Here is a 16,213-nt window from a genome sequence, read left to right as displayed (position 1 = left end):
CACCTCCTTTCTTCTAGAGCTTTATTGTTCTCGTATCTGCCCCACCTCCTTTTGCTTTCATGTTTCCTTTGTATGGCTATACATTTTTACTTGCTTTGCGTAGGTAAGTCAATGAGTAGAAATAAATGTTCACATGGCATTAACTGAAAACCAAACTAGTCATTTTTTTTGCATTTCCCTATCCCATTTTGGGGCCAAATTCAGGGGTAACCTCCTTCTAAATACTCATTAGTTCTTTACATTGACTCTCAGTTCCAAAAGACAGGAACTTCCATAATTTATCTTTCGGGATGAAAGGCCTTTCAGCACCACACTCTAGGAAAACTATCAGCAGTCTACGGAGCTCATCTTTTACCAATAGAAGGGCTTACATTTGGCAAATGGCTGAGAAGCACCCGTATATACATCCCTGTGATACAAGGTTTCCAAGGATTTCCTGAGACATACTCCAAAATAACCATATTCCGTAAGTTCTTCAGGCATTGTAATAGTTCACAAAGAATGATCCCGGAAGTATTTCAAAATGGAGGTTTTGATTAGTTACTACTGCTATTAGGATTTTATTACCGCTGTGATCAAATTAAGTAAAAACAGAAGTGTTCCATCTTATTTTACATCAACAAGGCCTTTCCAGAACATTCTTGTACTTTAAAATTGATATTGTTTAATATCCACCTATCTCCTGCTGCCTCAGAAGAGGCAAAACTGCAAATACAGAAGTTTTGTGGCGTTTTTTTCCATACGAAGGAAAACTCAACGTAGAAACGTCTGCACTCCCTTACATCTAAATGCTTAATAAAGATCCTGCTGGCCGAGCTCTACTGTGTCCCCTAATATTACCTGCATAAATGAGCTACGTTGTCACAGTATCTGTGACACTGGAATATTGGAGTAGCATGAATCAACTACTCAGAGAAATGGAAAACTACAGAAGCGAAAGAAGCACCTGGAACTCTTTCCATGTTTGTATGAGTTTCACATGTAACCACCAGCCACGAATCAAAGGTGATTATGGGTCTTTACACTTCCACTTACTTTCTGAATAGTGTCATTTGGAAAAATTACCATATGCAAAGCAACTGGGGCCTTTGGCTTCTGGGGTGTGTGAAAGCGTGGGAGGTAGGGGTCTGTTTTCTGGATAACAGGCTACTGTCCTTTGACTTGAACCTCATTAGCTTCATCTTCATTAAAGCCTCCTAAAGCAAATGGTTCATGTCAATCCACGTGAAAACATATTCCCACAGCTCCACACTGGCTTCTGTAAGTTTCAACACCATAACACCACCTATGTGGACCTTTGTACTCCCCCCGCTTCCCATCCCTCCAGCCATTACACACGGCTAAAAGCAAGCTAAAATAACATACCCTTCCTTTTCACCTCCTTCGATCCTCACTACTACTCCCCTGGTCCTCCTTATCCCATTCCTTTTCCATTTCCCCAGCTAGTCCGTTTTCGAAGATACAGCATGTAGTTAGCGCCCTTAAATCCGTTTCCACCATGGAAAGGTTTGGATTAAATCCTGCTTCTCGGTCCACCTTCAGTACCTAGTAATTAGCACAGTATGTCTCATATTAGATACTCAGTTAATATTTGTTAACAGTTGATAAAAAGAATGACCAAAGGCCCATAAAACTATCTTGGCAAGTAAAATCTAGTTTGCAACTAGATTTTAATCTAATTTGCAACTCATCACCCACGCATGCGCGGAGATAGCCGCTGAGAGTGAAGAATGAGCGTGAGAGAGAATATGGGACAGGGAGACTCCTAAACCAGCTTCCCATTAGTCCCCACAGGCCCCGGGGTTAGAACTAAACGTCCCCCGCGCTAACCCAGTCAGTCTTGAGGGCAGCTCCACAGGCCGGCGGCTGGAGCAGTAAAGGGCTCCGTAGGGCAGCCCCAGGCTCCGCGCCCGTCTGTTAAAGGGCCAGAGCTCCCCTTCCGTGAAGGGCTAGCGGGAATGGAGCCCGAACTGGAATGACCGAGCGGGTGGAGTCCGGCCCCGCTGTCCGCCGAGAGCGGGTGTCAGCGCGAGCACAGCTACTGGAGCAGGTGCCGCGCGCGGGCTGCCCTGGGCTTGAGGGCGGGGAGCAGGGGGCCGGGGACCGCAAGGCGCGCTTGGCGCCGCATTACCTCTCCAGGGCCTGCAGGGTGTAGCTGATGAGCGGCCTCTCCAGGATGGGGCAGAACTGCTTCGGGGTGGGGACGCCCATCCTCTCCCCGCTCCCCCCCGCCGGCAAAACGGCCGCCACGGCCGGCGCGCTGCACCCGGCTTCGGCCCCGGCCCCGCTCAGCAAGGAGGCCGAAGCCGCCAAGTCGGCGCCGCGCAAGCCGCGCAGGCGACGCCCGGCCTCCGCCGGCCCAGAGCCGCCAGGCGGCCATGACTCCATGTCGGGCCCTCCTCCCCCATGGCCACTGCGCCTGGGCTCTGCTCCTGCCCTAGGCTGGGGTCGCAGTGGGGAGGGCGGGCAAGGGCAAAGCGCGCACACAGACAGCGCCCACCCGAGCCGCGCGGGCCAGGCCGTTGTACGGCCCCAGGGGACGATCCAGCTGCCGGTCTTCCCTCCCGGCGCGTCTTCGGCCTCTGTCCAGAGCCCAGCGCCCCGGAAGGGCTGGCTTTCCCGGCTCCCGGCTTCTCCTCTGGCAGGCCCAGCAGTTGCCGCAGGTGGATGTGTCAGCCCTCCCTATATGCCTAAGGGTCTCCTTAAACCTTAACAGCTGTGCGCAGGCAGTAGGGGTCAGGACTCCCTCCCATCCCTCTCCCCTTGAAGAGATTTGAAGAGATTTGGATGCGAGCCACGAGATGAGACAGAAAAATGTGCACCTTAGTTATATGGCTTTCATTCGCTCATGAGGCATCCTGGTTCCATCTGTGGTAAAGATAGGTGGATGGGCAAATGTTATTATGAAATATCAGTGAGCCAAACTGCAGCCGTTCCCAAATTTCTGCAAATTGGAAACACCTGGGGAGCTCAAAAAATGCTGACGCCTATGTCCCACCCTCAGAGATTGGGTTTAATTGGCCTGGTGTGTGGTCTGAGAGTTTAAAGATATCCCCAGGTGATTCTAATGAGCAGGCACGTTTTTTTGGAACCATGGAGCCAAAGCGATAATACTAATAATTGCTGAATAGTCGGCGCACATTATCTCATTTAATCTCCAGGAGAACCCAGCTATTACTGTTCCTCTTTTACAGAGGCGGAAATAAGGGTAAAATGTTTAAGTAACTTGTGTAAGATTGCACACCTAATGGCCTTTGCACAGAAGTACAGCCAAAGTTGAAAAATTCCAGGCCTGAAGCGTATCATGCCCTTATTTACTACTGTCTTTGCTGTCAGTGCTTCCCATGAAAATGTACTAAAGTATTTGGAGTGTCAGAGCAGATTGTATTAGGCCCCTGGAATGTAAACTCCTTGAGAGCAGGGTCCTTACTTTTTTGGTTTGGGTTGTGTCCCCAGGTCCTGGAATATAAGGGAAGTTTAATAAATATTCATTGAATAAGCCACTGATTGAATGAATGAATGACAATCGCAGTATATATAATTAAATATTTGCTAATTTATCAATCTTCACCCATCAGTAGTAAATATAAGATTCATAAAATAGGAGTCTTTAAGCACTGAAAATATTATCAGATTATAATATTCCAATTTAGTATTTTTAGCCATTTTCCCAGTTTAGAATGAAGCATACAAAATTAAGATTTAAATTTTCTACTTTTATTGTCTTTTGATTTGATCTTATTATTAAAATCACTATCAGTTTTATTTTTGTTCCTTTTATATTATAATCAACCTTTAGCTCCATTCTACTTGAAATTTGTCAGATCACTGACTCAGTTGAAAAGTAGGCATCGTAATACATTTCACTTTGTAGCACCACCCGTATCTAACCTATAGTATGCATTCTATTAATACATGTTGACTAATTGGTGGGCAAATGAATAAATGAGTCTACCTACAGAGGCAGAAAAGCAATCAAATAATTGTTTCTATTAATATTGATCTTTAAACCTCACTTGTGGAGCTAAAGTTATTCTTCATTTCCTTATTCTTGAGCAAAAATAGCATAGTAATAAAGGTCTTGTTATATTAATTTCTATATAATCATTAATATAATTAAACTTTGAAAATTTAGCCAGAATCTTATTATATTGATTTAGTTCTGTTCTTAGAACAAATATATTAACTCTGTTCACTATGAACCCGTAGATCTTACACAGCGTATGTTAACCATGTTTAATATATAGACTTGTACTGAAAAAAAGGACAGACTTTATTTATATATCATAATATGAGAAGCAAAGTATTTGTATATCATAATATGAGAAGCAAAGTTTTTTTCTGAGCCTTTTTATATGGACGTAAGTAATTCCTTATTATGCATACTTTGGGTAAAGTATGTAGTTTCCATGTTACTTTTTTTTTTTCTAATTTATGGCTACGTTGGGTCTTCAGTTGCTGTGTGCGGGCTTTCTTTTTATTTGCAGCGAGCAGGGGCTACTCTTCGTTGTGGTGTGCAAGCCTCTCATTAAGGTGGCTTCTCTTGTTGCGGAGCACGGACTCTAGGTGCTCGGACTTCAGTAGTTGTGGCAGATGGGCTCAGTAGTTGTGGTGCACGGGCTTAGTTGCAACGCGGCATGTGGGATCTTCCCAGACCAGGACTCGAACCCATGTCCCCTGTATTGGCAGGCGGATTCTTAACCACTGCACCACCAGGGAAGTCTTTACTTTTCAATGCGTATAGAAATACCCATTAAATGGAAGTGGCTCTTGTCTTTGTATCTGAAAGGCCTACAATTCCTGTGTTTGGTTTGTTTCTACATGTCAGTGTACCGTGGAAGATTTATCTTGGGGATTTTATTATTATTATCATTATTAGAGAATTTTCGATCAAATTGGGTTCATTTTTCAAGTGTCAATTCAAGTATAATTAGCACTGTCAATGACTCTCCTCCTCCCCAACCACACTTACTGTTTTAATAGCATCTCTGGAGGTTAGTTGGGGTGTTGCTCACAAATGCTAATGAACAGCTTAATGGTTTACCCTTTAACTCTTTTCAATTCAGAGCCAAACAAAATAAATTATGGTTCCACAGGGGCCAGCCCCAGCATTTCTGTCAGCCTATGAATTCTAATTCCTGTTTTGCTCTTGTGTATCTTTTGTAAATGAGACAGTCTATTAACCTCTGACCTTTAACTCATTTTTATACATAAGAAAGGTAATGCTCCAAATTGAGGTTTTTCTGTGGATAATTCAAACTAAACACCACATGGCAACAAGAATATTATCTTTTTTTCTCTCAGTATTTCTTACAAAGTTAATTATCAACCATCTCAACTGTCTACCTTGTTTTTCCTGTATAGCTAAAAAGGGAAATAGTGGTGAATAGCCTTAGGACTGAATGATAAATTTGACTTCATTAATGCTACCAAAGTTAAACTTTTCATAAGAATCATTTGGGGACCATTGTTAATATACATAGTAGTTCTTATATAGTTATATAATATAATCATTTACATAATATATATTAATCTTAGAAGATATATTATTGGCACCTTTGTTTCAGGAAGGAAGACCCCTTCCAGGGCCCAAGAGTGGGCTTTTGTCTAACACCTGGAAATGAATTGTCCAAGGAGACACAAGTGCTGCCAAAGCAAAAGACTTTATTGGGAAGGGGCAGCCGGGTGGAGAGCAGCAGAGTAAGGGAACCCAAGAGAAATGCTCTGCCAAGTGGCTCTCAGTCTCAGATTTTATGGTAATGGGGTTAGTTTCCAGGTTGTCTCTGGCCAATCATCTTGCTGGGCCCATAGTCTGACTCAGGGTCCTTCCTGGTGGTGCACACATCTCTCAGCCAAGATGGATTCCAGTGCGAAGAATTCTGAGAGGTTGGTCATCTCCTTCCTCTTTTGGCCCCTCCCGAATTCTCCTGGTTAGTTTTCGGTGGCACACCATGTTCCTGTTGGGACCTCCTGTTGTGAGACAACTCAGGCAGGTGGTCATCATCGTTCCTGGCCAAGGTGGATGGTTTCAATCAATGGTCCCCTAACACCTTCTGACAGAAAGTTTACCTCAGTAGATCTGGAGTAGGCCCAGAAATCTGCATTTTTTAATAGGCTTCCTTAGGTGATCCTAATGTAAGTTTGGACCAGACTTAAAAACACTGAATTACAAAAGAACAACACCCCAATTCACGTTATATCCAATACATTTAATTTCAAGACCTAACGCAAAATGCATGTAATATATTAAACATACCATATAAAAATTGCATAAGAAATCCATTAAAATGTCTGTTTTATTTCCTTGTTAGTTTATAAAGAAGAAAACACAAGGGGAAAATGTTTAAATGCCAGGAATTAAAAAAAAAAGATGATAGAGACCTGGAGAACCGAATTATCCCCAAGATCTTTCTACAGACCTGTCATTAAAAAACATATCACCTCTGACAGCCACCAAAGGCCATGTCCTTGTCCACAGCTTAAGCAGAATTGAAATTGTTGCCTGGAACTCTGTCCTGAGCATGGAACTCAAGGGTGTGATTCAATTGAGGGATGACACATACCTCCAGAAACTAAAAGAGGGGAATGCCCTCTGTGCGTAAGAAATGTGGGAGAGGTGATATCTTTGATGGGTTTGTTTAGGAAACAAATGACTAGTCTAGAATTGGTGGTAGCCAGTTTTCATAATCTGTGGAAGAGAAGAACATACAGAATCATCAGTGAAGAGCAACAGCTAGAAAAGGAAGATTTGCCATTTCTGCCAGGAAAGATCTTGGCAGCAGTTATTCCTATATATTTTAACTGCAAAGTATTACTAAAACGAGATTTAAAGAAAAGAAAAGAAAAAAAAAAACCTAGACTTTAAGAAGAAAATGCTCCCTGAGAATTCAAAGTCATATCTGTTTACTAAGGAATAAGAAAAGAAGAATGTGGACATTTGAATGTGGCATTATTACCACAACCACCACCCCCTTCCCTGCCAAGCACGGAGTAAATATAGGATGTGAGCTGTGCAACAGAGTCTGAATGTGGGACATCATTGCCTTATAATGCCTCACCTAAAAGGGTACCAAGTCTTGATCTTAAGCAGATCAAAAGGGACTCTGGTGGGGTAGGGTACAGAGAGGCAAAGAAGTGACATGGATGAAGCAGAGAGAGAAGACTGAGACAATGATGATACAGTCTCTTCAGTGATATCCAAAGGATATAAAGATATAAACAACTTTTAATTTTTGTTTAAAAAAGAAAGTGCTGCACTGCTCTTTAGCATGGGACACTTACTTCAGTAGCCAAAAAAAAACAAAAAAAAGAAAGAAGAAGAAGAAAACACAGAGTAGTTTGGGCAGATGCTGTAATATCTAGTTAGGAGAACAATAAGCTAAACTGGTTTAGACAGGAAGCACTTAGTAGTGATGGAAAGACCATGTTTCATGGAGAAGTAAATTGTGGTAGATTGCAGAGAGGAAGAAGTAAGGTCACTGTGTTGTTTATGCTGTATGTGAATAGAAATAAGTTAACTAGAAATTAATTCCATTTGTGACCATGGCTACCACTAACTGGCATAAGACATAAGTGAAAGAATGAATGAATGAAGAATGTTCAATGTGCCAATGAATATAAACCTAAATGCATGAAGACCAATTTACACTTAGTCTTCAGAAAAATTAGAATGCTGAAAACTATTCCTAAAAGAAAAAATTGTTTTGATTTAAAGTTGCACAGACTATCCTCTTTCTTCCTCTTCTCCTATCATTATTCCTTAAAAGCACTCAAGACCTTGACAAAAGATTAAAAAGAAAGACAAAAAGCTTTCCCTTTTGTCAAATCTTTCCTTAGTAGTTATTTTTTTCTCTTAACTTCATAAAAAATCTGATTATTATCTACTATAGTACGATAACAAAAATATGCACAAAATTAACCAACACTGGTCCTGGGCAAAATTTCAAATTTCATTATGTTTCTCTTTGGCTCTCCTGGCCTCTCGCCCTCTGGTCCTTTTTCCTTTCTCCCTACTATCTCCTGAGTTGGGCATCTCACTATCAGCTCTGCTGACCACAAGTTCATCTGTGGCTTTCACCGATGGGCTTAACCCTTTCAGCCTTGACCGGGACAGGTAGCTCCATCCTGTGAGAGGGCTGCACCTTGAATTTGTCTCATTGCCTAGAAGAACTGCTTTACCATTCATGGGGTGTACTCACCTCCTGGCAACCTTCCTCCTGAACTCTACTCCCATTGACCCAGGTCTTACGATTGTCTCCTGCTTGGAATTCCACATCTCTTTGGCGTAAAGTAGAACAGGATCCCAGTTTGACTGGCTAGGCTTGCATCACCAGAGGGCTGTTCTCTGATTAATTGGCTGGATAACTTCTCTGAAAGGATTAATCACATAAAAACATATCACCACTTAACTGGTTTTAAATGTCAGTCCTGTGAATTATGATACCTGGGTCTCCCTAGGATGTTCTATAACCTGGCCTTGAATTACTTCCCATGCCCACTGGCTGCTCCTGCTAGGTCTGGGTTTGGTCAAGTTATATGACTAAGGCCTTCCTGCCCCTATTAAACCTGGCTCTCAAAGTGATGAAAATACAACTGTCTCATTTATCCTGGGAAATAACAACTAATAACAGTTGTTTCAGACATTTCCATTTAAGTAAATATCAGAATCATGATTTAAAGGCACGATATTCTAACCTTAAAAATTCCTAAGGCCAGAGATAATAGCAAGAAGTCACCGTACACAAGGCCAGCGCGAGTCTAACCTTAAAAACAATCCACTTACTATTCTTTATTTTTGAATGGATGGTCAAAGATAAGTGTGCTATGTAATTGCTAAATCACAATAAGCTCTAGAGAACAAGAACTGTATCATTTTACAATTTTTCTCGGTTGTCTATTGTGTATAACAAACCATTCCAAAATTTAGTGTCTTAAAATAATGCCATTTTATTGCTCACAATTCTATAGGTCAGGAATTTGGGCAGTACTGAATGAAGACCGCTCAACTCTCTTTCATTTGAGGTTGACCAGGGTAGTTCAACTGGACCTGGAGATGAATCCGAGATGGACTCGTTCATACATCTAGGGTCTTGGTGCTTGGCTATTGGCTGAGGTATCTCAGTTTACTTCCACATGATCTTTCTCCAACAAGATAGCCTGGCCTTCTTTATGTAATGGATGGGTTCCAAAAGAGCAAAAGTAGATTCTACCAAGCCTCTTAAGTTCTATGCCCAGAATTGGCACAGCAATACTTCTGTCTCACTATATTGGTGAAAAGAAGTCACAAGTCCAGCCCAAAGTCCAGCTCAAGAGGAGGGAAAATGGCTCCACACCTTTTGATGGCGAGAAATGGCGTGTACTTATGGGGCATGGAGGAATTATTAATGGCCCATCTTTGCAGAGTCTTCTGCAGCCACCAATCACCCACTTTTGGAGATTCGCATGTCTTTGGATCAGAACTTCTACTCAAACAATACAGATTTCATAGATTCCTGGCCAGATCAGGGCAAAGGATTCAAAGGGTCATTCCCTTGCTTTCCTGCCAAAAGAGGAAGAGACTGAAGAAATACAGCATGATTTGTACAGCCCTCTCTGCTCTTTCAGATCATTTGTTTCTACAAGTTATTCACTAGAAGTTATCAATAACTATCCAGACCCTCTTTTTTGCCATCATAAAAGCCAAAACTAGGGCTGAAATATTAGCAAAGTGAATATATACCTAAGAAATTATTTCTGTTACTGAAGCCCCTACTGTTATAGATACCCCAAGTGATAGGCCAAGAACTGATTTCCAAAAGGTGACAATCTTTTAGTCTCACTTGTAATCATACTGTTTGGACTAGCACTTTATTAGAGAGCAAAATATTGGTGATGAGGTTCTTCATTATCTGAATATTCTTTCAATTTTTTAATTGTAATCATAAGCATTAAATTTATTTAACTTTAATCAGAGTTAAAACTATTTCACATGACAGTCTTAATTTAAAATTCAGTAAAACTAAAAATATGAGAAAATACAGTATTTGCAGTAATGGAGAGGACCAACACAACTCCTTTGAAAATCTATGAACAATTTGGAAGGTGGCTTCTATCACCCCCAAACTGAAAATTGGAAGCTCCAAGTATTAATATTTGTCATGGCCATTTATTCTATTAAAGAGCCATGTCTACAAAATGATTTGGGCTCTTTCCTCTACCTACGGCTATAGACTTGGTCAACTGGGAATTTCTGAACATTAAACCTACCACTATCTTGGAAATGGAGCCAAAGGGCCCAATATCAACTAGAGACGCACAAACTTGTTTCAACCAAGTGACTACCTAGGTGTCAGTTTTTAATTAACAAACCACACCCCCAGTGGTAACACTAGTGGAGACGTATTTTGCCGGATTTTGTTCATATGGACGTGGGGTCCTGCTTCAACAACCTCATTGGTGTGAATTAGGCCTCTCTTTTGAAATCATCTGTGCCACATTTGAGCAATAAATTGCTTCTTCATATCTTGGGACAGGAACTGAATTAAGAGTCCTGTCTTGTGGGCAACTGCTCTCCATTTTCAAATCCTCTGAAGAGCATAAGTAAATGTCAGGCCAGAAAACAGTGGACAAAACTACCAACAGGTGGGGAAAATCAGACAGAGTGGGGAAGGAAAGGGGACTTTGACCTTTGCCATTGCCCAGCATAGTCCAGCTTGATTCCACTGCAAGTAGAATCAAAGAGAGCCCACGTAGTAATAAAGGCAAAGGCAGCTTTGTCCTGATACACTGGAGGTGTGGCAGGTAAAAAGCAGGTCCAGGGCTTCCCTGGTGGTGCAGTCGTTGGGAGTCCGCCTGCCGATGCAGGGGACACGGGTTCGTGCCCTTGTCTGGGAAGATCCCACATGCCGCAGAGTGGCTGGGCCCGTGAGCCATGGTCGCTGGGCCTGCGCGTCTGGAGCCTGTGCTCCGCATCAGGAGAGGCCACACAATGAGAGGCCCACGTACCAAAAAAAAAAAAAAAAAAGCAGGTTCAGCTCCCTCTCAGCACATAACCTAAATTAATAGTTCTCAGCCAGGCTACACATCACAATCATTTGTGGGTGCAGATTGCATCAGGTGCAAAAGCTGAGTCAGTATCTGAGGTGAGACCTTGGAAGTGCTTATTCTGATGAGCACCTACATTTCTAGTCACTTTACTAGATCATACACAAAGATGAAAACCTGGCCTAGTTTAACAACTTGTGATTGACCAGGGTGAACAAAGGAGTTATTGCATGATGGAGTGGATCACTGAATCAAGGAGTAGGGCCACTTTCACTCTATTACAGTACTCTATTGCATGTCAGGCTCAGTATTACATGCATATATCAATAATTCTTTCAGGTCTCACAACTGCTTTTGTGAGACAAAGGTTATCATTGCTCCCTTTTTACTGATGTGGAACCTGAAACTAGTGACTTGCCAAGGGAAGCGATGGGCTGTGATGCCAGGTCTGTCTAAACAATACTATCCTCCGAAAGAGAGGACAGTGTTTCCAATTTGTTTTCAGTACTCTTTAAGGTTCGGCTCTTTAATGCCCATCTTGACAAAATATTACAATAAATTATTATTCAGTGAACAGTGAGCATTATCTCCTACAGCAAAATTTCCTGGATGAAACTGAGATGAATGAAATGAAGAAGGCATTGAAAACTATAACATGCCATAGAAATTAAAATTTCTTCTTATCTTTTTTTTTTTTTTTTTTTTCCGGTACGTGGGCCTCTCACTGTTGTGGCCTCTCCCGTTGCGGAGCATAGGCTCCGGACGTGCAGGCCCAGCAACCGTGGCTCACGGGCCCCAGCCGCTCTGCGGCATGTGGGGTCTTCCCGGACCGGAGCATGAACCCGTGGCCCCTGCCTCTGCAGGCGGACTCTCAACCACTGCGCCACCAGGGAAGCCCCCCAAAATTTCTTCTTATCTTTTTTTTTATTTTTTTTTTGTGGTACGCGGGCCTCTCGCTGTTGTGGCCTCTCCCGTTGCGGAGCACAGGCTCCGGACGTGCAGGCCCAGCAACCGTGGCTCACGGGCCCCAGCCGCTCTGCGGCATGTGGGATCTTCCCGGACCGGAGCATGAACCCGTGTCCCCTGCATCTGCAGGCGGACTCTCAACCACTGCGCCACCAGGGAAGCCCCCCAAAATTTCTTCTTATCTTGAATGATGGCTCTTATATCATCATCCTATAATACAAATTACATTTTTTCTTAAATATTCCTACTTCCTCATTTTATTACCCAACTTCAGCATATTCTATTATTTTAAATTTTTCATGTCAAAAATTTTCTGACCACACATTTTTCCATTTCAAAAATATTCTGACCACCACAATTCTTCTTGAATAGAAGAGTAATGTAAGTAAATAAATTGAAATTGAGCCCCCTATTTGTGATGAAGTATTCTCCCCAAATGGCATAGTAACTCGATTTTTGATGGTCTTTGTCGTTGAAGTTTGGAAAGCTAATGTTCTATTGTTCTGTACTTATTTTAACACTTAAGTAATGACTGAATCTTCCTGGGCCCCTACTGTCTTTATGATCTGAGCTCAGTTATTAAATTCCTCTATGTGCAAAATAGAACTAAAAATGATACGTTGCAGTGGATGTAGTTCTGATTGTATCATTTTTATGAGAACAGTTTTATAAGAGATAAAGTGCTACTCAGATGTGTATGAATACCTTGAGAGCAGACAATAGTTCATTTTTGTATTTCCAGGAGAGCTAGATGTGGTGGAAAACATTAATGATCATAAATGAGAAAAATCAAATTATCTTGCTCTATCCTTGGCAGTGTGATTTTTTAAAAAACAAGTCATTCATTTTTGCTGAGCTCAGCTTTTTCCTCTACAGATTAGGCATAATAAGATAATTATCCCGCCCTACTTCACAGAGCTGTTTTTAGAATAAAATTCATGTGAATTATATATGTGAAAGTTTGTCATGAACTCTTACGAAAATTCTAGGCTAACACTGGTGTTGATTTCTTATGGTTCTATCATCTCCTGCTGAACTGCACTTGACTAGCAGGGAAAGTTCCTCCCTGCCTTATGCTTTTGTTGCATTCCCTTCTGTGCCTAACACAATGCTTTACCCATAATAAATTCTTTATTTAAAAAAAATAATAAAGGAGGCTTTTTAAGCAATGGTGACCTTCTGTTTTCAAACCTGCCCATGCTTTTGAGCAAAAAGCTGGTGGTGTTTGAGGGGTTCCAAACCAGTACCAACTTGTGTCCCCCCAAGCACTTTTCATCAGTAAAAAGGCAAAGCATGTACTGGAGAGAATGCTTGATTTATACCTGTCTAGGCAGTCAACCTGCCACCCACAGAAATGTTGGAAGTTTGGCAGTTCATCAGCAAGGCAATTTTTTTGCTCTATTCTCCGTTGATGATCCTTTGAGTTTGTTCCATAATGGTGTTCCTTAGTCATTTTGTCCCATAATAAAATCTCTGTGAATAAGGACTTTGTCTGTATCTCCACAGCACCTCCAGAACAGTGCTGGAGAGCAGTGCCAGAAGAGTGCCTGGTGTATCCTGGGTGCTCAATAAATACTTGTTGGATGAATAAGCTAAATGACTCATGGAAATGAAGAATATGTATACTCAAGATTTTGAAGTATTTACCCAAACATTGATTTGATTTAATTCAGTAAAAGTTTCCCCCAATTTCCATCATTATAGAAAAGACTGAAAAAACTAGAGTTTGTGCTGAATTCTTTTTCAGTGTTAAGCTTCCCCGATAGTCAAATTACATTGCAATTTCTCTCCTGTGCTTATGTGTATGCATATTTGTTTTAAATACATATAAATAATGGGCATCTTTTTGATTTAAACCTAGTCCTATATAGCTCCTATTTTTTCTGAGGACCATAATTTCATGTTTGAGGAGAAGCAAAAATAACCAACATGTTTGAACATAAATACATCCATTCTCAAGGAGATGTCTTTCATTGGGCTAATGACACATTTTTTTCCCCAAATATATAACCCAAGAAATTATTTTACACACAAACCAAAGAGGTTACAGAATGAATTTTTAAATTTAACCCTTCAATATGCCATTCTATTTCTTTCAGAAATAACATCATGAATTTGAAGATTAGGAAATAATCACATTTTCAGTGCTATTTAAGTGTGCTTTCCCTAAGACTCAAAATTTAAATGCAATTTTTCTCACTCTCCTATATAGCACTTTTCTAAAGCAGTTGCATATTACCTCTACAAGGTTTATAGAGTAAGAATACTGAGGGCCCAGAGATGTATCCAGTTGCTCAATTGACCAGTTAAGTTCCTTTCTCTTTTCTCACCCTGCCCACCTCCTGGTGGGTCAATTGATGAAGAATGAATTGGCTAAAAGGCAAGGAGTGGGGGATGAGAGGCAAAGTCCTGGATAAAGAGAACGAGATAATTAAACGCTGGATAGTGAAGAGTTGACTTAAAACAGCTCGTTTCAAAGGAGACTTCAAATTGCTGTCTCCTTACCAGACTGGAGAATCCAATTTGTCAGGATGAGTTGATTCTCATGCAGATGATGTAACCTGACAGCTAGCAACATGTAGGGGTCTGGTAACCAAGCCAAGAAATTTGGTAGCACAGAGTAAGTGGAGATGAATCTTTTTCTAATCAATAAGGATTACGTTTCGTAGAGGTTGTTTAGCCTGTTACACATTAACAGCATATTTTAAACACATTCTGTGCTTTTAAAATTGTTATAATTTACAAAATGGATTTTTTTCTGCTCACAAATTAATTACAGGAAAAAGTGATGATGAAAGTATAGTTATTGACTCATGTTCATATCCTAGAATGCCAAGGATATTTCACAGGCAGATTGGCATAATTCAACTTTCTTTGGATAGTGACTAAATTGGGCTCAAGGAGAACTTAACTTAGAGTTTGATCTATAAATATTCATTTACTATAATACAGTGGGGCTCTTTTTTAAGTGACAGTTCTATCTCATTATTAAATACATGCAGTAAATTTCCGGGATGCCTCAGAATATAGCCAAGGGAAAAAATGCTTTTGAAGATTGAAAAAAGATTCATGCACTCTCTGGATCTCAACTAACAAAAATTAATTAATTAATAGGTCTAAATTATGTCTGTCCATAATGCAGCCAAAGTACCAGCTTCCCAGATGTTCTTAATGTCACCGATCCCATTATAATTCCTCAAGTGCCAACAGTACCTCCTTTGGGGAAGGGGAATTATACAAGAGAACAGATGCCAGCAGGATGGAGGAGTACAACCATAGGCATGTTGGTCAGAATAATTATAGTTGTTAAAGCAAGAATATTCAAAGAGCAGTGCATAATCATGCATTACCAAAAACTCACAATGATCACCTGACCAGTGTCAACATCCTGCAACGTCCTCCACTAGAAAGGGGCACTTCCCCAAGGGCAATACCCGAAGGCAAATGGCAGTACTGAATAGCCAACTGTTTTGCATGTGTTGACTGCGATTGTCAAACAAAGGATCCTCTTTTTCAGGGTGCTTTCTCCATTGGAGATACTTGGTTAATATTTGCTACACTCTCTTCATTTCTTTCATCGCACCTTTTGCCATTTATCTATTTTCTTGTTTGCTTATTTGTCTCCCATTCTAAACTGTAAACTACCCATGGTCATTTTTCTTAGGGAGGGAGATAACTTTTTATCAAACTATAATATTCATGCAGTAAAGTACATATATCCTTAGTGTAGAGGTCAACGAATTTTTACAAATTAAATACAACTGTATAGCAAGTATCCAAATTAAGAAGCAGAAGACCAGGGGCTTCCCTGGTGACTCACTGGTTGAGAGTCCGCCTGCCGATGCAGCGGATGCGGGTTCATGCCCCGGTCCGGGAGGATCCCGCATGCCACGGAGCGGCTGGGCCCGTGAGCCATGGCCGCTGAGCCTGCGCGTCCGGAGCCTGTGCTCCGCAACGGGAGAGGCCACAGCAATGAGGGGCCCGCGTACCGCAAAACAACAACAACAAAAAAAAAAGAAGCAGAAGACCAGCAGCACCCCAGAAGACTCCTGGTACTATGTTCTAGGTTGTTATACTCCAAAGGTAAACATTTCCTGACTCTTAAAAACTGTGCTTTCTTTTGCCTGTTCTTGGACTTTATTCCAAATAATGCTGCTCTAAATATATGTTCACAAAAAGTATATATCTCTGGTAAATATATGTACATATCTTTGTGGTATATATA

General features: G+C 41.2%; 1 protein-coding gene across 1 annotated transcript in view; it reads right to left on the bottom strand.

Moving 5' to 3' along the window:
* Positions 1-2,388, bottom strand: part of CRPPA (CDP-L-ribitol pyrophosphorylase A) — a 297,097-nt gene extending 294,709 nt beyond the window's left edge. The window contains exon 1 of the mRNA XM_024767102.1: positions 2,132-2,388. Coding sequence (XP_024622870.1) covers positions 2,132-2,388 — 257 coding nt within the window. The remainder of the gene's footprint in view (positions 1-2,131) is intronic.
* Between the last annotated feature and the right edge of the window lie 13,825 nt (positions 2,389-16,213).

Source organism: Neophocaena asiaeorientalis, unplaced genomic scaffold (assembly GCF_003031525.2).
Source record: "Neophocaena asiaeorientalis asiaeorientalis breed wild unplaced genomic scaffold, Neophocaena_asiaeorientalis_V1.1 scaffold70, whole genome shotgun sequence".
NCBI lineage: Eukaryota > Metazoa > Chordata > Mammalia > Artiodactyla > Phocoenidae > Neophocaena > Neophocaena asiaeorientalis.
The sequence above is the reverse complement of the archived record's forward strand: the minus strand, read 5'-3'. Positions and strand labels throughout refer to the sequence as shown.